This window comes from Clupea harengus, unplaced genomic scaffold (assembly GCF_900700415.2).
Source record: "Clupea harengus unplaced genomic scaffold, Ch_v2.0.2, whole genome shotgun sequence".
Lineage (NCBI taxonomy): Eukaryota > Metazoa > Chordata > Actinopteri > Clupeiformes > Clupeidae > Clupea > Clupea harengus.
In genome coordinates this window covers 1-23432 of record NW_024880236.1, presented here as the reverse complement: position 1 = coordinate 23432, position 23432 = coordinate 1, and the positions used below count along the sequence as shown (strand labels likewise).

Here is a 23432-nt window from a genome sequence, read left to right as displayed (position 1 = left end):
TTCAATGATACGCAGATAATTTTTTACACTGCACTAATCCTTGACTTCGAATCTTAAACTTTTTTAGTTAAACTAAAACTATAAAAAATAAAAAGCAAAATAGAAAATGGAAAACTATTATAACCTTGATTGGGCCAAAGCGTAAGGCAACAGATTCAGGGACAGAGCCCAACAGAGTTGGCATACAGAGATAGTTGATCCATTTCAAACATCCACAACAAGACCACTACATCAATTGTTATTCCACCTGACAAGAGGGCATTGAGCTAGACACTCACCTGCGTCATCTTGGCCAGGTCTAGAGAGGGCCTCTGCTTATGTGTGTCGGCTGGCCGGCGGCGCTTCACTCCAATCTTCTTGTCGTTCAGAACGCAGGGCTGGGAGCGGCTGCGCGCCAGGCCACCCTGCCCACCGCGGCGGCCCAACTCCGGGGTGGAGTCTGATGAGGAGCAGGCCTCAGCGAGGCCCTGGGGCTCCGGGAGGCAGATCTGCTCATGAGAGAGGTAGAGGGGGCAGGGTGGCTTGATGGGGGAGGAGGAGGAAGAGGACGGGGAGGTGGGCGAGGCCAGGAGTCCCGTGAAGGCGGAGGGAAAGGGGCTGCTGATAAAACATGGCAGCTCCAGGCCGTTGGAGCGTGTGGGCAGGCTGAAGCTGGAGCTGCGCTGCATCCCGGGGAAGCTTGATGAGGCCCCGGAGAGCATGCCAGAAGGCCCGGCCCTCTGAACCACGCTGCCGCCGCTATGACAACGGCGCTTCTCCACTGCCGTCCAGACACGCGAGCCTTGGGGTCGCCAGGGAGAGCGGGAGCCGGCCCCCAGCTCATCTGAGCAGGACAGGGAGCGACACTGGCGTTTGCTTGGCGGGGCAGTAGAGGGGGTGCGCGCGGGGCTGCTCTCGCTCAGACTCAGGTCCTGGAGGAGGTTGCTGATGGTGCCCGCTGTGCCCCAGGGGGTGGCAGTTAGACCCTGGCAGCTCTCGGGCAGAGCATCCCAGAGACTCTCCAGGCTGGAGCCCACGGGCCGCTGCTGGATGCCACAGCTCCTGCCCATCTCACACCACCTGCTTGACTCTGAGAGTGCACACACACACACACACACACACAACACCACACACAACCACACACAACCACACACAACCACACAGGGAAAGAAAGAAGGATGAGAATTAAATAAAATCACATTCAACATTCAACAGTATAAATATTGTGTTCAGTCAACAGCTCAACTCAACTCCTCTTCAGAAAGCATTGATCACATATCAAGGCATTCACTGTGATCAGATCAGGATTTGTATAATAAACTACTTCACAGTGCAGTATAGCCTGTGGCTTGACCTGGACGACTATGGAGCTTCTCACAGGAGTGTTCCTGTGTCCTGGAAGGTCGCCCATGTTTACTGACAAAAGCACAAAGAACTCCACCTCAAATAGCTTTGGCCTCAATTGGTGGGGAAGGAGGGAAATTTTCCAAAGGTCACTAAGAAAATATTCCAAAAATGCTGGGAAGTTTGGCCACTGGGGAAGAAACAATGGTGCCCTGGTACTTCTCACTGAAAGGCCATGGGCATGGTTTATTGTGTGAGGCAAAGCTAGGAAAAGTGCCTGGATGATGTTAGACTCATGACTACACAAAAGCCTAGCGATTTCTTCTAGCTAGTCTGCTTATGCAACTATAGTGCAAGTCTGTTAAATTCCATATTCCACCGATATATCCCAGAGCTTTTACATTGTGACCCTGATGACCCTGAGGTCTAAAAACTAGACTTAAAAAGAGAATTCAAGACAAATCCAGCTGCCAGGCAGGCAAGCAAGACATTGGGTTCTTTTTTCAAAAGGTAAACAAATCTATCTCTGGAGAGGTGGGCAAGAACACAAGACTCTTATTTCAGTCTTTTCAGGACCTCAAAATCTGGCCCTCTACAGACAACAGCAGCCTTCAACACAGCCAACAGCCCCACAAGCTGCTCAAGGAACATTACAATAGCATTTAATTATACAGTAAAGAAATGAGAGAGGGGGAATTGACCAAGAGAAGGAGTGAAGAGAGGGACAGAATGGAGAGAGGACAAAGACGACAAAAAAAAAAGGAACACCTGGAACATTTTTTAAATTGTCTATTGGGCAGATGATTTGGTCTTCACAGTAGGTAAAATAGTGATAGAATTTAGCCATATGCATAAGGAAATTACAAGTTGAGGGGGTAGGAAATCCACACCAGAATAAAAATATATTTTTGTATTGGTTTAGGCTAGCCTGGTGCTACCATTCCACATTCACTGCATTCATTGAGGCCTGGTTTTACACCCAGTTGGGAACATCGCTAATGATCCCAAATTAACAAACTGACAAAACTACAGTAAAGCCGTATTCCTTAAAATAAACACCACTTCAAAGATTTAGAGAAAGATTTCAGAGATGTATTTCACAACACAACATAACAGTCTCATCCTATATCCCCTTTGAAAACATTATATGTAAGATTCATTGAAGGCAACCGTCAGGTGTATCAAGCACCCACCCCTTCAGACAAGTACTTACCCATGATTCCACAGGAGAAGATCGCTGCCCCCTGGCTCATGGTCACTGGCTCACACTGTAGAGAAACAACAAAAGGAAGCGTACCTCTTCAACACTCCACTTAGACAAAAACGTACACACAGAAACCCTTTAGGCAAACGTCAGTTCTGTACAACTCACAATGAGGCAGGAAACCAATCACTCCCCTCCCCAACAACAGCAGCAGCCATGCCGGCAGAGATGGGTCATGTAGACCACAAACAAATCAGCTGTCTGTGCATGTCAACGAGCTAGCGAGGAGCCAGATGCTGGAGAGGGGGGGGGGGGGGGGGGGGGGGGGGGTATTCACCACAAGAGCGGAGAAAACTCTGGTGAAGACATTCTCCTAAACGTGAGCTTCAGTTGAGTCTGAATATCTTGAATGACTTTAACCCAAACAATGTGGGACAAGCACAGGTCAGATTTCTAGGGAGGCTTTGGTCACTCCGTTTTGATTCTCTTCTCATGAGTCATGCTAGCCTGGGCCGGGGCACACGCCACAGAGGAAATAACTGAAGCTCTAAAACAGATGACACACCCCTTCTGATAACAGTTTGAAGCTTTTCCAATGCAATCACCTTAATAACAATTCAAACATCCTCTCTGTCCAAAGGGAAACGGATGTCAGTTGACTGCTCTGATACTCCTTCCTATAGTGCAGCAGTGATTAGAGGTTCTTCAGAAACCTCACATGTGGATTGCTGAGGTCATTGTTTACCTTTTGTAAACTAGATGTCATTCAGTGGACTATTAAGACTAACTGATTGAGTTACACATTCAAAAGCAGTCAGGTATGTGGACCCAATGTGTTATTAGAAATACTAAAATGTAGAATTCATTCAATATCCAAATAGTACATTTTTAAACAATGCTTACCAGCTCAAAGTTTGAATCTTTGGATGTTACATCATCAACTCCCTTCTTTTCCAGTGTTTTAGCGTGAATAATCACCATGGCAACGCACATCTTTGCCACAGTCCAATCCAGTGCAGAGCCGACCCATCAGAGTTCATCTTTTCTGGAGGCACTGGGATGCAGGCACACACTAGATGTCCATCAATGCAAATGTCCCTGTCAAGTTCTTCTGAAACCTTCTTCAGGACGCTGCTGGAGTCTGTGGACATAAGAGAAGGGCTTTGAGCTCTTTTGTTTGAGTCAGAGAGCACGAGGCAGGCAGGCAGCCGGGAGAGCGGGGGAAGAGTGTGGCTGCACTGCCCAGAGCCTGACCTCCCCAACGCCTGAGGAATTCTTCCCCACTCTGCCTCCCTTTGTCTGGCAGCATATACACAGGACCCTTTCAGCAATTAGCACACACACACACACACACACACACCACACAGCGCTTGGAAAGAGCAAAAGAAAACTCAAATCTAGAAAAAAATACACAATATTCAACAGCCAAAATCGCAACATCTATAACAGAATGCTTATTTTCTTCCTGTGTCTTCATGGCCCAAAACTTTTGCAATGAATTAGTTATGACAGAGGCTGATGTCTCCACTATAACCTTTCCCAATTCCCTCTTGACATGCAAGTGTAGCTCATCAAGAGCTGGTCAGATTTCTAGACCTTTTGGTTGATCAAATATCATACCTGATAAAGAAGCCTTCCAGTCATTCACTACCGTCCCAAACAGTTAACTGAAGGCCCAGAAGGCATGTAGTGAACTGATCCATGGCATTTGTATTAGATCTACCTCCAACCCTGTACACAGTGAAGTGATAAGGCTGCTTTCAGTACACTATGGTCATCATTTCCTTACTTCAGAAGCACCTGAACCCAGAGTGTTTGGTCTTACACATGGAGTTTGCACACCGACATGAAAGTATCATCAAATCATTCAGTGTGGAAAGGAAACACTATGTCCTGTACATGGACAGTCACAGTACAGTCAGTGTCTCTCCCAGTTATGCAAAAACACAAAACCCACACTAGGAAGATAACTAATGATGCAATACAGTAAAAACAGGTCAAATAATTAACACTGTTGATAGAATTAAGGGTGTGCAACGGTTATAGCATGCAGCGTGTGACGTGCATGGTCAAGCCTGAAATCTTCTCCCTGATTCATCCACATGCACAGAGTCAGCTTATACTGTTATAGCATGCAGCGTGTGAAAGCCTGATCTCTTCTCCCTGATTAGCCACATGCACAGGGCCGGCTTAAGCTATATCAACGAGATCATACTACTGATGGGAGCAAGACCCAGTAGAACTAGAGTAATGAAAACTGATTGTGCAGATGAATGGGCAACCCGGCCAGTGCCTCTCTAGTTTCACACTGGCATCAGGTTTCCCTGGGTGCTGTGACCCATCTTACTGGATCCTCACCTAAGCAGTGCCTTGATCTCAGTCACTGGAGGAAGGGATGCTCCACAACTTGAAGAAGAAACTAACTAAATCCATGCCGGTACATTTCTAAAAGGTATCAAGATACACTTCTCGGTCAACAAAATCTCAGTTGTTTATCCAAGGCCACATTTTCTCAAATGTCCATAGTGGATACGCACAAACCACAGATCACTAACATCAAACTATACATCACAAACGCATGACAGTTGGAAAAGTTTCCATTGGTAGTCGGTCGGTTGTTTTTTATTTTGTTTTATTAAACATAATTTCATATTCATCTCTCTCTCTCTCTCTCTCTCTCTTTTCCACAGCGGTTCATTCTTTTGAGGTTTGCCTGGTCCACTTTCAGCATCTCAGGTACAGAAACAAGATGAATTTTGGCTTGTCTTGCAGTTAATCCATGTAAAAATATTTATCCCATACGAGTAAAATGTAGATGTTCTACTCCTGCAGCTACCCACCCTGCTTCTGCTTTGTCATCTATTGCCTCTCAGTGCACCATCCATATCATGGGGCCTACATGACCTTCCTACCTGTCTAACCAATGTTTTTAAAGACGTAAAACCAAATATTAAAATTATATGAAATATCAAAAAATACATTGTCATTGGCCCAGTTCCAATGCAGATTTAGTGGGAAGATTACTGATTGTACCAGGACATTAAGGTAGGCTACATTTTTGTCACTTAGGGTCACTGGTGTTAGATTTACGCCTACTGCCAAAAGTTTATATAACAGATTCTTCAGAGAGAGAGCATATGCAACTATGCAAGTTGTTACTAGTCTAAGGCTAATGTTGCTACTAGTCTAAGGCTAATGTTTCTACTAGTCTAAGGCTAATGTTGCTACTAGTCTAAGGCTAATGTTTCTACTAGTCTAAGGCTAATGTTGCTACTATTTTTCTGCTGAAGTAGCATGAAACAATCCTGAGACTGAGATAAAGAACTTTTGGAATGGAGAAAGATGGGAGAAATTTAAAAGCAGATAAGTAGCGTTTAAGTTACCTAGCAATGGAAATGACTTTGCTAGGATTTGCAAAAAAAACTTTCTACCGATAAATCAAAAGAATCAAGGACACACTTTCCAACCATTTCATTACAGGTTTAAATGTTGACTTCATTTCTGTTATGTGTACTTACGCAACCACTAAGTACTGTACTAAGCAGTGTTTACAAGTCTTTAGTGTTGATGTTCTCGGTTTGCGAATGTCCCCGATATTACAACTTGTAAAGGAAACAGAAGACCTAGTACATACAGGCATCGCAGAATGGGGAACAAATTCTAGGTTGTACAGCTTTTTACCCTTGGTCTAGGAGACCTCCCATGGTTAATAGGAGCCTGGCTACAGTGGCAGAGACTCAAGACTCCTCTCTCCCCTTCAGGCTTTCCCTCTTTCCTCTCCCATTCCCTCCCTATGTATTTGATGGGCAGCCACTTTGGCAGCAGCTGCACTCATGTGATAAATACGGCTGTTGAGTAACGGAGAAAGGCGTTACTATATGCTCTCTCTTCCTAAACAGCGTCACGACACAGAGTGCTTTCTCGGTCTCCACTTCTCTCTAGGTGTCACGTTAGATACAACTGAAAACAACTGTCTTTCCCCACTCAAGACAAAGTCAAAAGACAATCCTTAAAGTCTTTGAGAAAAGGCAAGACACTGGAGCCACAGAGAACAGTGAGACCTTGATCCTTATGAAGGAAACCAGTACAGAACAAACCTAGTGGAAAAACTCATTCACATTTGACCTCTGCTAGTGATGCAGAAATCAGAATATCTCAAATAAAACAAACTGTAGGCCTACATTTAGCGACAATCTGTTGAGATGTTTCCCTATGAAGAAGCTGAGCCTTTCAAGCATGTTATTTCTGGAGCCAGGACATTACTCTCTAGGGCATGCTCGTAAAGGAAGAAATACCCAAAGAAAACCCACAGCATCCGATTAGAACACACACGACTGTATTAACCATACAGTCAACACCCTTAGGAGATGATTATGTTGGATTATGCAAATTAACAAAAATAGACATAATTGAGACACTGTTCTACTCCAACTCAAGTATGAAAGATAAGATAAATGTCATTTCAACACAGCTACAGTCATATTACACAACAGAGTGAAGGTGGTTCTGTTCTTTAGTCATCAACTTTCTCTCATCAAAACACTCATCCAAAGTAATCAAAGCTGAGTCAGACCTAGGTCAAATCCCTGCACTCAAATTCATGATATGAAATGGTCCTATTCTGCGACCTTTGGTTGGTCACATCAGAAGTTAGCGGACACGTAAAGTGATGAGGAGGCTTCCCATCAACCATCTAATGTAGCACGGGTAGCAAAATAGACTACAGGACAAGAACACTAGTGCCTATGTCCTATATCCCCCTCTGATATATTTACAACTATCAAACTACTTCTGAAACTATTTTTTTTTTTTTTTTTTAACGTAGCTTTGCCTATTATCTGCTTTGGATAATAAACCATGCAACTGCTGGGTAGTTCCTCATTTTCATAATGGTGGTTAGTTTCATAATGGTGTTACAGCAGCAGTCAGGGGTTTTGGTCTAAAAGGCATATAAAAACCTTGCAAACACCAACAGCTCAGTTGACAGATAAAGGCTTAATAGCATGTTATCTAGTGTCATTTGACTAAATCATAGTGGGAAAGCTTTTCTTACATTTTCACAGGGTGGTCCAACCCAGACCACAGAACTACACCACACATAGCATGGGCCGCTAGTGACAGATCTGTCCTTCACATGACCATGTACCATCAAAATGAATGAAGCTTATACCAAAACTAGTGGCCTATCGAAATATACCTCAAAAAGTGGTAAATTCCTGCATACTGTTGCTTTGACTGACAAATAATGCACACATGCAGACTCATTTCTAACACTTGGATCTGGTTATACCTACATTGTTTGAAACTCATTTTTGATCATTGATCTGTATAATTTCTTAAGACAAGCGCTACAAACATCAAAATGAACCTACTTAACCAGTTAGACTGGTTTCAATTCATAAAAAAGTTTTGAAGAAACATAACAAAACATGGCTCATACTAAAGCCATCTCAGGATTGAATTATACCATGAAATAAACTCTTGCTGTATTGCACTTAGCTGACATGACAGGGACGTTGCATCTTCGTAGACACTCAATTATTAAAAGGTCAAATAATGGTGTGCATGCCACATGTTCAGTGAGGTGATTATTCATTAAAAAAAAGCCTCAGGTTTACACTGCATAGACTCCCAAATCCTACTGCTGTTCTAAAGGAAGTAAGGGCATAGTCTCTTGTCGAGCTGACATCAGTCTCACCCAGACTGGCCACCCAAAAGAAAAGCAAAGAAAAACCTCTCACGTGGCCATCAGGGCCTACTTGCCAACCATGGACAGGAGAGTTCGAAAGGCTCGTGGCACAAGGGTTAATGCAGTCTTCAGGTACAAATGAATTACCCAATTGCTGTTACCCAAGCCAAACAGAGTAGCATTACAGAGAGGCTTCAGGTGAAGCCTACCAATATTGTGGCCAGAGGCAAAGCTTGCATTTGAAAATGTGGTGGAAACCTATACATCAGAGGAGTAACTCAAAGCAGAGGTTGTCTTTTAGCACACCTTCAACATGGACAGTCCTACATAAACTAGTGCTGGAAGGAAAATTAATTGAATACCCATCGATATGCAGATGGCAGCGCAAGGGGTTCGAGGGCTTTCAAAAACACTTTCAGTCTTAAGGGCTTTGAAACCACAGAGCAGGCAGTATGTGAGCATAGGGTGGGGGATAGTTCACCAGCGGATTCACAAGCAGGCAGCTGCCCCAGCCACTTACCATAAACACAAAGACCCAGCCGGCCTATTCCTCTTAAACCAGCTTGTCAAGAGAGGCCTTACTTTTTCAGAGGGAAGTACTGATTTAAAGGCAGGCCATGTTCAGTCAGTCTATGCATACACCACTGTATCAAAGTGTATGAGGACATGCATGTTGTGCTGCAGTCAAAGTCATATAATGGCATGGGACTTTTGTTCCAGCAAGCCCTTGTTCCAATTGGGATTGCTTGAAGGCCAACAGACGGCCTGTTAAATTGTTACCAGGCAATAAGAAGATTTGGCACGAAACCTACGGCTGTGCCACCGCCACGAGTATGCAACAAAGGGTGAAAGATGGAGAAATAAGTGTGAGGCCATTTAAAATGATCTTAACAAGGCCACACTTTCGTCTAAGTTATAGATTAAGCATAGAATAATAGTCTAGGATGGTAAAATGTTTTACGACGGTACACTAAGTGGCCAAAAGTCCAATTTCAGTTCAGTTTGATTGTGAAGAATGCAGTAGGACTGAATTTTACATTCTTTCAATGTGACTGACATTAACAATTGTAAAATAATGTTAATTTATCATTTATTCAAAAAGTAAAACGTTGTGTTTAATGTAAGGTCAGGTATGTGGGAAATGCTGTGCCCATTTCTTAGGGAACAGCCAACTGTGGACATTAGATGTTGAAATCTTTGCAGTGGTGTATGGAATATGTAGCCTGACACCTTGCCAGTGACTTTTATGCTCTTCAGGAGAGAAATGGAGGAGTGCAATTACTGCAAACACACCACTGTGTTAAGTCTAGTTTCATTACCTACTATATTCTTCAGTTTTAGCTTACTTGTTAACTAAACCTGTTGAGTAGAAGCGGTCAAGCATTCATGCAGCAGCAGAATTAATTAGCACAGCCTAGAACACCGAATATTAACATCGCAATTATTTCACTGTAAACCCTATTTGGAAATGAGACTGGAATGCAAAATTAGCCTGTGTAATGTCAAGGAAGGGGAGTACAAGGCAGTCATCTAAACACAAAACTAAAATGGGAAGATTTGTGGGCTCAAGTAAATAATTTAGAAGAACGTTAATTAACTGCCCAGTTACCCCATTACATTTTGGGTAGTGAGGCCTAAACAGCTGACCATAAAATCAATACATTCCCACACAGGTAGCCTATTCAGGGTTGCACCTCACAGTTTCTCTAACGCTCTCCACAAATGATTGCCTACATCTCATTAACAGTCATCAGTTCACTGTAAATTCATCAGCATCAACATCAGTACTTCCATTTCAGACAAAGAACTTAAAGCTCCCAAAGACATCACATGGGCTAGTCAACTTTATAAAGTTATGGTTCGGGAAGCATGCATTCCACCAGAATTGTATACACAAATCTGTATCATCATGTACATGTGTGTAAAAATAGTTAGACATAGGCCTAACTGGCATCGAGCTATGCTCCTGTGTGCATCATTCCTACCACAGAATCTACAAGAAACTTCTGCGACGCTACTTCGTCTCTGGTGTAAAAACAGTACACACGGGATGTGCACTTTTGATAAGAGGTCTATCTAAGTTTCCTTCACAAACCACAATTCGAAAGCTTCTGGAACTACCAAAACAAAGATAGACTAACCAGAAACAAAGTGGGGGTTATGTCCTAGCATGTCGCCATGCAGCTTCCCCATTACAAAGGTGGGCAATTTCCACCAAATTCATAACTGGAGCGGGACTAACACCACATCGTTGGCATTGTTTTATTCTCTCATTTCAAGACATAACCTACATTCTCGTCGATGTCACTAAATAAGCTTGACTAACGTTACTCTTTGGAATGAATAGAACTTTTTAGAAACGATATTAAAAACTTCCAAACAAGTGGTTTTCCAAAGTTTTGCCCAGTTTAGAGAACCTTAAAAGTTCTGCGAATCCATCTAGTGGCCCGCGTTACTGGCAGATATTGAAGACAAATCCAACTGGAAATACAAGAAAAGTCCCCAATTTACTTAAACGTAATGTAGCTAACGTAGTCAGCTAACCTCGATGGTTCTTCAACTATTGACTCAAGTCCAAATTTTACAGTTAGTCGAGTATAATAATCAACGTTAACCTATCTAGCTAACCCATACATAATGTGCATTTACTTATCTAAGAGTGTCATTGACATATAACAAACTCAGTTGGTTAAATACAATTGAAGACAAACAATGGCTGGCTACCTGGGATAGCCATCTCAGCTAGCTATCTTAGTTTGTTCAGTTGTTTTCCTGGCTAGCTCGCTGTCTCAGACAAGTGCTCTAGACAGAGCTAACATCGCCACAAAAACCTATTCATGTCACACGCCACTAATAGACTTTTGAGAAGTGTACAAATAACACTGCTCGTTTCGTACTCTGTATATTAAGTTGGTACTAACAAGCTTGTCTCCAGCTTTTAGAAATAAGTTCACCAGCTAATGTCAGCTAGCTACTGTAAGTTAATAATGTTGCTTCTAACTAATGTTAGCTACTTTCTCATTTAGTTTAAAGTAAGTTACTCACAACGATCATGCAGTGCATCTCTGTAGAAACGTAACCCACAGAGCTCACGTAAATTGTCAATTCACTTCGACAATGCATAACAGATATAGTTCAAGATGTTAACTTCCCCGGACCCCAGCGTGTACTCTCGTACACGGGGTACTGTGCCACTATCATTTCTCTTGCCCTACAGCTTACTCTGGTCTGGTTCATGCTTTAATGACATGCACACTTAGCCGAACCATTTCACTGGCAGGGGAGAACGGAAATAGATATAATATTCGCTAAATAAAATATACCCCAATTCAGATGTTGTCAAACATCCAAACACAAATAACATAAAAATATATTTTGCATTGCACTAACAAATAAAGTATATATCTGAAATGCTAAGAGAGAAACAAAGTACAACCCTGATGAGTTTGGTATAATCTGTCAGTATAAAACAAGTTTACCAGCACATTTAGTTACTGTTTTTCATAGTTTTTCATTCACATTGCATACGAATCTGAGCAACATTTGAGCACATATGCACGTATCATCATTGCTGTTGTAAACGCATTTGTGAATTTTAACGCTGCAAAACATTATCTTTTTACTTTGCATTTGGTTCAATAATTAGGGAGTTGCATTTTCCAATGTGGTTTTCAGGAAATACTAATATAGGCTACCGGTACAGCAATACAGTGAAAAACTCTGGAAATCACATGGGCTAGACAGTCAGCTTATGGAAAAATAGCTATGTTTAGTTTTAAGAATAATAGGTCTAGTCTAACACCTCAACACCCTGATTCAAAGGGTTTCCCTTTCTCTCTATTTTGAAAACGTTGTAAGTAGAAGTCATTCGTGTGTGCAGCCATAGATCTCATCAGTGTTTGTGTGATAATGTTGCATTCATGTACTACTGTATATAACTATAGGCTGTTGTTAAATGTGTTGTGACATTCAAAGCTATTGCCTCTGGCATAAGAATGCATTGGTTGATTCCACCTGCCAACATACCCCATAGGTATTACTCCCTTATGTACATAAACATGAATTAGTTTGAGTGCCAACAATGTAGCATACTGGGAGATCATGCAAGAAAGTGCCAGGTTTCACTTCTATTACAACATGCCTGGCTTCTCACTGAGCTGCTCTGGGTGAATTCAGGAGATCATCTTTTAACACACAATTGATTTATGAATTGCAGGGTAACTGTATCAGTGTGAAAGGATGCACTGATAGCAGTTGTAGTCTAACAGTTTCATTACAAAGATGCAAACACATCAGCAGAAGAAACTTGAATGTCCGACTGAGGAGCTGCAAGCAGTATTAAGGAATTATTCTAATACTTCTAATAGCCTAATTCATAACCCTTTTGTCGTCTAAGAAATAATTAAAACTATCAACTGATAAGCCTATTAAGTTCTGAGTGTACTGCTATTATGCTGTTTTCCTTGTATAACATGTGTATTCATAGTTTGAAAAATGCACAACTTCATTGATCCAGTGAACTGAAATGCTGAATGACTGAATTAAAGCACACACACATACGGGGTGGGGTAAGCATAGCTTGGCCCAGGCCGACAGCAAGGTTAATCCAAAGGTAGCATCTGCTGCGACTGTAATCTCTCTCGGGGCAGACTGTAAGGGAGGAGGTTCGCACTGTCAGTAATTGTCCCATAGATAAGAAGAGGAACAAAAATGGATAGAGGAGTCTCAATTTTTTTTGCAACACACAAGAACATGGACAAAGTGGTGACCCAAATGAATGATTAAAGTAATAACAAAGGATTCATAAAATGTAATTGTTACACAATGCTCATTATCTCTTAGAGCCTAGTCTGATAATGTTTCTTGGACCAGAAACAAAATGGGGCTTGTATGGTCCAATCAATAAATACACTGATCAATAGCAATACTCCAGCAATCAAGCCATTAGCCCACAGGCAAAACAATATCCAGATCCCCCCCTTTGGAAGTGACACTCTCATCTCTGTTGATGACTGCCAGTAGAACTGACTGGGAACAGACAACAAAAACATTATGATATTGGTCGTGATGCCAGGACCTTGCATCATGGCAATAGCTGTTTAGCAACTGTTTTTGTTGTCTGGGACAGTGGATTTGGTGCAAATACAATGTGTGCTGATACACAATATACAATGAGACAGAGAACAGCTTTTGTAATTCTTTTTTCCACTATTATCAACAAAACATTAGTTTTATTGCAGGTCAGTTTTATAAATTAGTGAAATCAATAAATATAAAAATGCAAACAACCAAACTTGGAACACTGGAACCCTTGCTGTTAAAACATATGGGACCAGTAACTGTTGCCCTCAGATATATAAACATAACATTAAAATACACAATTCATCTTGGTTCTTATCAAATTTGTAAAAAAAAAACACATTAATCTAGTATGCCGTCATTGTTCGGCTACTGTGAAAAATCTGAGATCCTTACAACATTGCTCTTCCTTTCAGTTGACCTAGGCAAGCAGGTCCCCCCCTCTCACCTCCTCAACCCTCTTATTGTCTTCATGTTCATGTATTTCATCCACTCTGAATGATCAAACACCAGCATAAGGGCTTTCAATTGATGCTATTTGTTGGTTCCATCTAGTGGGAAGTTAAGACCATTGCATCTTTTATTAAGATAATTCCACACAGTTCATAACAGTGAAAACCCCTGTGTGTGATAAATCACAACTTTATACATAACCATGGCTAATACGTGCGGTCTAACAAGTGGGTATCATAAACATGAATATTTGTGACTAGCAACACTGGAAAAAGGAGACATGGTACTTTAAAGACAAGACAAAACAACCAAGCCATTTTGTTGAAAACAACAACAAAAAAAACAAATATGCACAACCAATTTATTAATAAGTATCAATCAAACATATTGATATTCATATTGATTGATTTGTCTTCAAGTTAGGTTAATGACCTAAGATTAAAATCAAGTGTACACTGATGGAATGAAAGAACAAGTGAGGCACCAACATCACAGTATTGTTTAGAAACAGTATTCATTTCAGTTAGTATGAAGAGAATGACAGAATGACTGTCATTTTTTTGGAATGGGCTACTACACAATGGCTCTAGGGGGCAGCAGCAGTTCAGACACGGCTGGTGACCCCAGCACATTCGACACACCACGCAGGTGGCTTGGTGCTTGTATCAAACCAGCTGTACTTCAATAGCTGGTCAATGACTTCAAAATTAAGCTCATGCGGTAGTTGCCTTGACCACAATTAAAGCCCAGATAATTCTGCATAGATCAAAGTACAGACGAGCAGAATTCAATTCCCAGGTATGCCCTATTAGGCTGTGCTATTAGGCATGTTACGGAGTTTAGGGCATCTATCACCTAAATAGCAGGCTTTAGGAAAAAGGTCTGGATATTGATCCAAAATGTTTAGAAGTACATTGGTCAGCTCAGAGTTGAAAATGTTTCCGTCCAATTTGTTTGCATAGTATTGTACAATATGTGGCAAACCTTACATTCCCTGAGTAAAGATCATAACTTGCTTCTTTACATACTTGACAGGATCAAAGTAGCTCACAACAATTTACAGATACAAAATATTTTATATCATAGAAGAGCAAAGAAAAATTATTGTGTTTTTCAGTATTGGATCTGTATTCAACAGGTACATCCCAGACCCAACTTGCCTGCTAGTAAATAGTACTGTTATAGAGGGGATCAGTTTCACATCAAACTCACAGCAACTCTGGAATCCAAGTTGAGACCCTAGATTTCAACTCCTCTATTTTTTCTGGCATAAAAAAATCGATTTTGTTCAAAGATCAAACATTTTGTTGAGGCTTATTGATTTAGCATTATGTTGATGTCACTACAAAACAAAATGTTGACAACCTCTCTTGTCTGACACTCTGACTGCGGCATCGCCAAAACTCCTTCTGGGTCTGATTACAAAAGGTCTTTTGGTGATCTGATCATTTACATGGAGACTTCACTGTGGACATTACATTGCTACTTTACAAATGAGGCATTATTTAAACAACCTTGCATCCAACATTTACAATTGAATTTATGTTTAGTATAAAACATACAATGTCAACAGAATACAATTACGTTTCCAGTGCACCCAGCATCTTATTGATAGCTTTAGACAAACAGCATGCAACATGCCACATATTTAGTAAGAGACTTGTAACTCTTCTAAAACAGAGGTCACGTTCACATGTGACAACTCACAACATAAAGAACTTCTACTTCTTATCTGTAATATATTCATTTTGAAGGAGTAGGAGTGTTTTTCTAAAGTGCCTGTACCTTGTACACATGCACTATTATATTTAAAGATGTAAAATAGCATTGGCATTTTAGCATTTACCTGTCTTCAAAGACACATCAGATTTTTGTTTTTGTGTGTCCTCTTTCTCATTCTCCATATATGCTTGCACTGATCTCCACAAAGCTCTAATATTCCCTTCTCCAAAGCCTGTGGCGCCACGACGCTCAATCAGTTCCAGGAAAAATGTATCCTCTGCAAAAATGGGCTTGGTGAAGATCTGGAGGAGGTATCTGGAGGAGAATAAGGGTATGGGATAAGAATTGTTTTTTTTTCTGCAATAGTGGCTTGGACTTGTGCATGGATGACATAACAATGCAGAGTATAACATCAGCTTACATGCTGTAAGTCAGTGACATGCATGTACTGTGGCCACTGGTATGCAGAGTATTACTTTTCTCATAAATTGAAGATTGGCTGTGTGTATAATACACTATTTTTTGTAGAAATGATACCATACCATGGTGAGCAAAAAGAGCTTTTTTTGTTAAATAATAATAAGGTTTAGGTCAGATGGCTGCTGCCACACGTTTTCTTTTTGTAAAAGCCATACCGTTCACTGGGCGGCTGAGACATCGCTTCCTTGTTCAGCGCTGTGTCCAGAAGGATGCCATGTTTTGACAGCATCTGAGGGTCATGACCCGCACTCTCTATTTCATGCCGTTTCCCCACCTGCCACAGAGCAAGACATGAGCAATCATACATACGCACAAGTACACTGCTTCACTTTGTAATGACTTTATTACATACAAATTAAAAGTTCACAACATTGAAATAAAACATATACCATGTCCTGAAGTGCAAAAAATGACTTGCACTGGATTACAAAAGAGTTCACCATCTAAGCTTATTCCAGACTCAACCAGTAACCTCCTTGAGGGAGATGTTAAAAACAAACAAATTGAACAAACCTCAGTATAGTATGCAGGGGGAGGGGTGAAGAACTCTACTCCAGCCTGGGCCATGGTTTGTGCTGTTCTCACAATATCTGTTGTGTAGAGTCCAATGTGCTGGATGCCCGGACCTCTGTGCTGTTCCAAAAATGTGTCAACTTGGTTCTTCCCTTGAAAAACAAGTTGATATGAAAACATCTGAAATCAGACAGACATTCTGACAACTAACTTGACTAACAACCATTATAGACCTAACACGTTGGAGGAACGAACTGCCTAACTCTACCTTTAAGAAGCTCTTGAAGACCCAACTCTTCAGAGAGCACCTCCCTTCCTAACTGGCACTTCGACTAGTGCTTAACTTGCACTTACAGCAGTTACATTCCTGCACTTATTTTTTTTCTTTTCTATTTCTTATGTAAAGTAGTATTTATTGTTACACTAGGTCTCTATTGCTCGTAGCTTGACTGTTCTCTCCCTTGTAAGTCGCTTTGAACAAAAGCATCCGCTAAATGACTAAATGTAAATGTAAACACACATACCTTGTTCAGGTAATGATTCTGCAATAACAAACTTGCAATCTGGATCCATCCTGTTCTTAGAGGGAAGTTGTATTCCCATTTCGCTGCATTTCCAGTACTCCATTGCAGTAAGGCGAAGTCCAACACCGTCTTGATCTAGGACGTAGCCCTCATTCATATCTTCATTACTGCTTGACGAGACATTAAAACTGATACAGATTTACTCCAATTTGAAATCTTTCTCTGTCACACACACATGCTCAGGCTCTGGTATTGTTATCATCACAGAGCATGACACTCGAGCGTATTGTCTCATACCTGTCAATAAAGAATCTTTGGAAGCCGAAGTGTTTCTCATACCACCTCATCACCTCAGCGGTATTCCGTCTAGGACAAGCGTAGGTGATGTGGTCAAAATGAGTAATTGGACATAGTGAGGCATCTACGCTGCGTAATTCACTGGTGCTGTCCAGTTCATCAAACTGTGGCAAGAACATTCCATGGTACTTCGACCGATCAAGTAGAGTGTGGTAGACATTTCCAACAATAGATTTAACGACGAAGTAAGTAACAAGTCCGTTATCATCATGCACCTTCTTAGGGGGCACGAGTATTTGACAGCCTTGGTCGCGAAGCGCATTGAATGACCTCTCGACATCTTCTACTTCGAAACAGACGTTGCACACGGTGTCCACGGAATAATGTGGGTAGTGGTCATAGAGAAAGTCCAGTTTGCGTATATCTGAGGTTTTGTCTCCAAACCTCACACGATTATCGGTAGAATTGTAAAAAGAAGACATGGAAGGCAACTCACGCTGACTGCCACGCTCATTCAACTCATGTCCTACTGGATTGGACTTCTCATTTACAAGAAAAACTGCCGACCCTCTCCGAAAAGCATACTGTCCAGTCTTCTCAGTTAACCTAGCTGCAAAGAAATCGAAGTTAAATTTTGACCGAAGGTCATGGACTATTTTATTCACGTTTGAAACATGAAGTGAAATATGGTGCAACCGGCACAAGTGCGCTGCCATTTTCTTGGTGACGCAAAAGGGGGAGTGTCCAGGAGTGTCACGGTAGATGTGGGAAACTGTTAAGAAAACCCAAGACAAACTTAGCAACACACTTGGAATGAGTTATATGGTTTATACTAGCCAATTTCACAATCTGAAAGCGCTCATACATATGTATGTTAAATTCAAATATTGTTTTAAAGTTTGAAAACAATAACCAACCTTTACACTTTTTTATCAAATAGATATCCAGGCTTACAAAATTAGCCATTTACAGTTTAATGTACAATAACTTAGAGTTCAATTTACAAGACTGCATCGCTCATTGTAATTCAGTCACTATAGGGCTTTGCATGCATCTAAACCAATCAGCATTAAATAATAAATTATCCAATCGGTCCCGTCTGCTTAGTCAGATGATACATGACGTTGGAAATTCTGGCAAGTCGTTCACAGAAGGTTTATTTTGGCTCTCCTCGTCGCTCTTCCGCCGCCATTAAATACACAGAACCACACCATGGGGTTCAGACAGTAAAATGATTTAAAACTGAAAAGAGAAAGGGGGTTGTTTCCACACCGGGTATCTTCTAATTGTGGTGGTTTCTGATCAATTGGAACAATGTAATACGTTGAGGTCAGACAAAACGGACAAAACGGGAAAGGCTCAAGCTCGAGAGGACGAGGGACTGCTGGGCAACTGGAAGGGTTTGTTGTGTTTGTGTGCCCGAGGAAGAAGTGCTATCACAAAATCAGGTAACATTAACGTTATACTACTGATTTGCAGGCGATGATTCTGTTTAGCGAAAAAGTAACGTTAAGTTTGTTGTTCGCTTGACTATTACGGGCGAACTTTTCTCGTTTTTAGATAGAGATCAGTGGGATTTAAGTGATCTTGTAGTGTCGCTACTGACGTAATTGGACAATGGCTTGCTAGCTGGTTAGCTAGCTAGCTAGGTCGCTAGCTAGCTGGTGGAGCTTATTGACTGTAGCTAGCTATCATAGCTAGCTAGTTTATTTTACCAATTTTGTACGTTATCTTACAGTAACATGTCAGCCAGCTAATGTAGCCAGTAACTGTCGATCTAGACTGGACTAGAGATCTTGTAACGTTGGAGTAAATACTCTAACATAAAATTTCCATGTAAAGTCACCCTTGAAATGTGATATTTTGGTCAATGTTAATCCGGTCCGTCAGCATTCACTTATGTTACAGTATTGTTGTAAATCTCTGCACTAGTACCGGTCTTTGAACAAGATGACTTAACGTTGCTGTTTGTGGTAAATGGATAGTTAACGTTAGCTACATAACATTGGATAACTCACTCCAAGGTAGAGCAGGGTAGCTTGTTATTGGTTTGTAGCTAATGATCTTATTTCGATTGCGTGTAACTTGCATACTTAACGAAATTAGATCGAGGCCCTATCTTTCATATTTCTTTGCTTAGCTAACTTAGTATGATGGGGTGAACTTCAACATTTGCTATCGTTTCTGGTGGTAACTTTAACCAAGCCTCTGTCACGTGAAAATCGGTGAAGCAGTAGGCCTATGCAAACTCTCCTCAGTTGAGGAAGTCAACTAGTGTGTTCTTGATATTTTACACCTATATATGTATTTCAGTGAATAATGTTTTCATAAGTGGTAGGCTAATAAATAGTTGCTGTGTGTTTGTTTTGCTCGCCTTTAGCGGAAGGGAATGCATGAAATCGTGCATTAGGTTCACCGTTTCAATAGATCAGCCTCTGATCATGCTTCATAACAGCAGTTGCTTTGCTTAAGCTTTGCTTTCTGGTGTAATTTAACAGTTTTATTGGAAGTGATGTGTCACCAGTGGTGACTTTAGTAAGAGACAGTAATTACTCTTGGCACTTTCACAGTGTTTACTTTATAAAAATACCCACACATAATATTCCGTGGTTAGGTGTGAAATTAGTGTTACAATTACTAAATCTTGAGCTTTGATCAGAATTTTTTTTGGCATTATATCCTAATGGAATTCATTTAAATATTTAAATTCAGCGCCATTTAGCCATCCTTTCCCTGTTTTCCATATTTGTCATATAGATGCATGAGAACGTGAAAACATTGATGTAAAGAGCATAACAAATAGATATTGTGTCACCTCAGTATCGGAATTGAGAGCAACAGACCTCTTGATACATATTTTTTTTGTCTTTCAGCACTGTGTTCTCTCTACCGGACCTGAAGGAAGTGTGAGTGAGTGTGTGTGTGTGCGCGTGCGTGCGTGCGTGCGTGTGTGTGTGTGTGTGTGCGTGCGTGTGTGTGTGTGTGTGTGTGTGTGTCTGAATCTGACAGATCAGCTATGACGGAGCTTGGGGTGAAATGGGCCTGTGAGTACTGCACATTTGAGAGCTGGCCATCTGCAGTTAAATGCACCATGTGCCGTGCCCCAAAGCCCGGTTCTACCATCATCACCGAGGAGCCCTTCAAGATCAACCCAGTGCTGGATCCTGGCTGTGAGTGGGACCCCCCCAGGGATGAGGGGGGTGGCAGAAGCCTCCTCATTTGCCCTGACTCCAGTGCACGACCTCGTGTCAAGCTGCCAAACCCGGCTGAACCCAGCACCAAGTGGTCTTGCCACTTGTGCACCTACCTGAACTGGCCTCGAGCCATTCGTTGCACCCAGTGCCTGTGCCACCGTCAGCGTCAGCGCCAGCGCAGCCCCACCGAGTCCCCCCAGACCTCAGGCTCTGGCTGCAGGCCAGGGCCCCCGTCTGTGGACCCCTGCGAGGAGTACAATGACCGCAACCGGCTCAACACACACACTCAACACTGGACCTGCTCTGGCTGCACCTATGAGAACTGGCCCAAGAGTCGCCGCTGTGTGGTGTGTGACCTCCCCCGGCCCAACAGCCTCCCAGAGCCCATCCAGCTCCCTCAGTCTGATGACCCTTCCTCCTCACTCATCAATGAGCAGGACCGTGTGCGCTGGAGGGCTGGGGGGGGTGGCTGCAGTGGCGCCGGGAGCCAGCGCAGGTCCCCCCCCACCTCCAAGAGGGAAGCAGAGCTGCAGATCCAGGACTTTCAGAGGATTGAGCTGGCGGCTGCTGCCATGAGCAGCAAGGACGAGCAGCAGGTGGACTTCAAAAAGCTCAAGCAGATCAAGAACCGCATGAGGAAAACTGACTGGTTATTCCTCAATGCCTGCATAGGTAAGTAGTAGTAGTGTGTTTGTGTGTGTGTGTGGGGGGGTGGGGGGGGGTGGTGATCTAAATGCTTCATCGGTCAGTGGATAAATTATGTCTGTCAGGCCTTGACATTGGATATGGTGCAGGTTGATCCCTGGCTGAAATACATTGATTCCACTGTGCTAGAGAGAGCACATTGATTCCTCTTGGCTGGTGACTCTCTCGTTTGCCGTTTGTTGGTAACTTATTTGTGGAGGATCAGACTATTCAGCTCATGATGATGTGGTGTTAACCTGAATCGATGTAAACAGTGTCAGTGTTGTCTGTGACGAGACAAAAGAAGAAATGCTGGCAAGTTATCTCAGTTTAACACTTGCATGAGTATAGTGAAGCATTTTCTGATAGCTGTCCATGATGTCATATCTTGGTGCTAGCCGTCGGGCATGCACAGCAGACAGCTGTGTCACCATTAATGCTCTTAAACTCCTCTCTGCCTAGCGCCAGGCCAGAGCTTACCTCTGCTTGCCTGCTGTAATATTCTGGTGTCCTTGATGCCTGCAATACACATTCTATTGCCTAGGCATTAGACAAGCCAACCTCAACATGATGACTCATTTTAATCCTGAGACAGACTGAAAATCTATGCAAACATGATGAATAATATCTTTTGGGACAAAGTGACATTGTACAAAAGGCTTTATGTCATCACCTCATATATTGTTCACCATTTTATGTAATCGGCAATGCAAACATCACTTATAAGGGCTTTTAGATTCTAGAAACTTTTTTAGACCTTTGCCGTTGCTGCCAGGACTTGCATTTGCAACCACCCGATTAATAATCCAGATTATTCCCACACTTTCAGTGCACTTTCCCCTTATATTTTTTGCCATAGATTTTGCATGGTCTAACCTAGATACTGTTTAGATCTATTTGCCCTTGTACATCAAAGCTTACTTTTGTACTTAATCTATAGGTCCACCTGGTCTGAAATGTAAAATAATGCAAAAGAAAATTTCAAAGATGCTCAAAATTTCACTTTGTGGTAAGAGGAAGGTATTTGACTGTGATGCCATAAGATTTTATCAAGATTTGTTGGTTATACCCACTTTTGCATTAAATATAGTTGAAATTGAAGAATAGATGCATTTTTTTTTTTTGTCATTTGTGGAGCTTTCTTTTTCAATTTGGATTTGCTTGTAAATGTTCATGCAGCATCAAGGTCACAGGCCCAGGTCCTTGATGTATGTGCCCCCTCAGCCTTAATTGTGCTGTAACTCATGCTGGATAAAACTGTCTGTCTGCTAAATGTAAATGTAATTTCAATTAATTCTAATCCCACAGAGTAACGGAAGGACCAGAAGTTTTGGCATTAATAAGAGCTGAGAAGTCTAGCCTACATTTAATGTGGGTTAAGTATGGCCTAATAGTCTCTCCATTATGGCTGGGTAGTGATGATGATCTTGACAGAGTCTCTGTGGGAATCCCTGAGATTGATATTGAACAGTGGCTCCTCCACCACGACTCTGCGTTAGGGATGGAGTTCCTGTCGGGCTGAGTGCTGTGTGAAGTCCTGCTGGCAGGCGATCTTGTCTCTGGCTGCTGGCACCGTCACACACAGCCTGTCCCTGGATCTAATGCTTCACTGTCCCCCACATAATGCCCCATTAATGACATCAGCGCATGCTCAGCTCTTTCTCAGAAGACTGCACAACACAGCTAAAGTGACTTCATGCTAAATCTCCCCTGACTGCTCTGGGATCAGCTTGGAGGACTTGTGCTCTGTGGTCCCGTTTGGGCATCCAGAGCAGAGAGGAGCTGCTGTGCTCAGCAGGGGGCTGTAAACAGAGTTGCTCGTGTGCTGAGGCAGCCCCAGCTGCTCTATAAATAACCCTGACGTGCACCTGGCCAAAAACGAACCTGAACTTGTAAACACGTCCTGACCTTCTCGTCAGTCCCCTCGGAGCCAGTGGTCTAGGCAAGTTACAAGTGCATAGAATCCATCTTGTGACCAGATGGCAAGTTCTCTTTGTGTTTTGGCGTATAGTATGTTATGTTACACCACCTCATGATATACGGCTTTTCTAAAAAGCACGGCCTGCCTTCGTGTGCCTGTTTGTTTGAGTTATACATTCCAGTCAGTTAATAAGTTGAGAGTCGTGGCTAGAAATAGACTAGCCCTGATAAGATGCTTCATTTCTTGTGAATGTCTCTTATAAACATGTGTATGTTAAGTGCCTTTACCCTGCATGAACCCAGTCAAGAATCTTTATGTAAAATGGCCATAGAAAATTAGCATGCGTTGA

The 23432-nt window shown here is 42.1% G+C and overlaps 3 protein-coding genes across 4 annotated transcripts; 1 reads left to right on the top strand and 2 right to left on the bottom strand.

Moving 5' to 3' along the window:
• Positions 1-251: 251 nt before the first annotated feature.
• Positions 252-11455, bottom strand: LOC122131677 (protein FAM53B-like). Its single transcript, XM_042706314.1, has 4 exons — positions 11262-11455; positions 3431-3668; positions 2537-2591; positions 252-1069 (listed from the first exon to the last, which is right to left on the bottom strand). Exons 2-4 carry the CDS (start codon positions 3518-3520, stop codon positions 267-269), a joined length of 948 nt encoding a protein of 315 aa, XP_042562248.1. The 5' UTR covers positions 3521-3668; positions 11262-11455; the 3' UTR covers positions 252-266.
• Positions 11456-13814: 2359 nt separating this feature from the next.
• Positions 13815-18046, bottom strand: LOC122131676 (4-hydroxyphenylpyruvate dioxygenase-like protein). 2 transcript variants are annotated; one of them, XM_042706312.1, is made up of 5 exons: positions 17285-18046; positions 16988-17175; positions 16464-16615; positions 16106-16224; positions 13815-15785 (listed from the first exon to the last, which is right to left on the bottom strand). In XM_042706312.1, exons 1-5 carry the CDS (start codon positions 17998-18000, stop codon positions 15584-15586), a joined length of 1377 nt encoding a protein of 458 aa, XP_042562246.1. In that variant the 5' UTR covers positions 18001-18046; the 3' UTR covers positions 13815-15583. The 2 variants fall into 2 exon arrangements, with proteins under 2 accessions (XP_042562246.1, XP_042562247.1); XM_042706313.1 differs by having other exon boundaries at positions 16988-17154.
• Positions 18047-18406: 360 nt separating this feature from the next.
• Positions 18407-21176, top strand: LOC122131675 (ubiquitin thioesterase Zranb1-like). The gene is made up of 2 exons (XM_042706311.1): positions 18407-18732; positions 20158-21176. Exon 2 carries the CDS (start codon positions 20301-20303, stop codon positions 21156-21158), a length of 858 nt encoding a protein of 285 aa, XP_042562245.1. The 5' UTR covers positions 18407-18732; positions 20158-20300; the 3' UTR covers positions 21159-21176.
• Positions 21177-23432: the final 2256 nt, after the last annotated feature.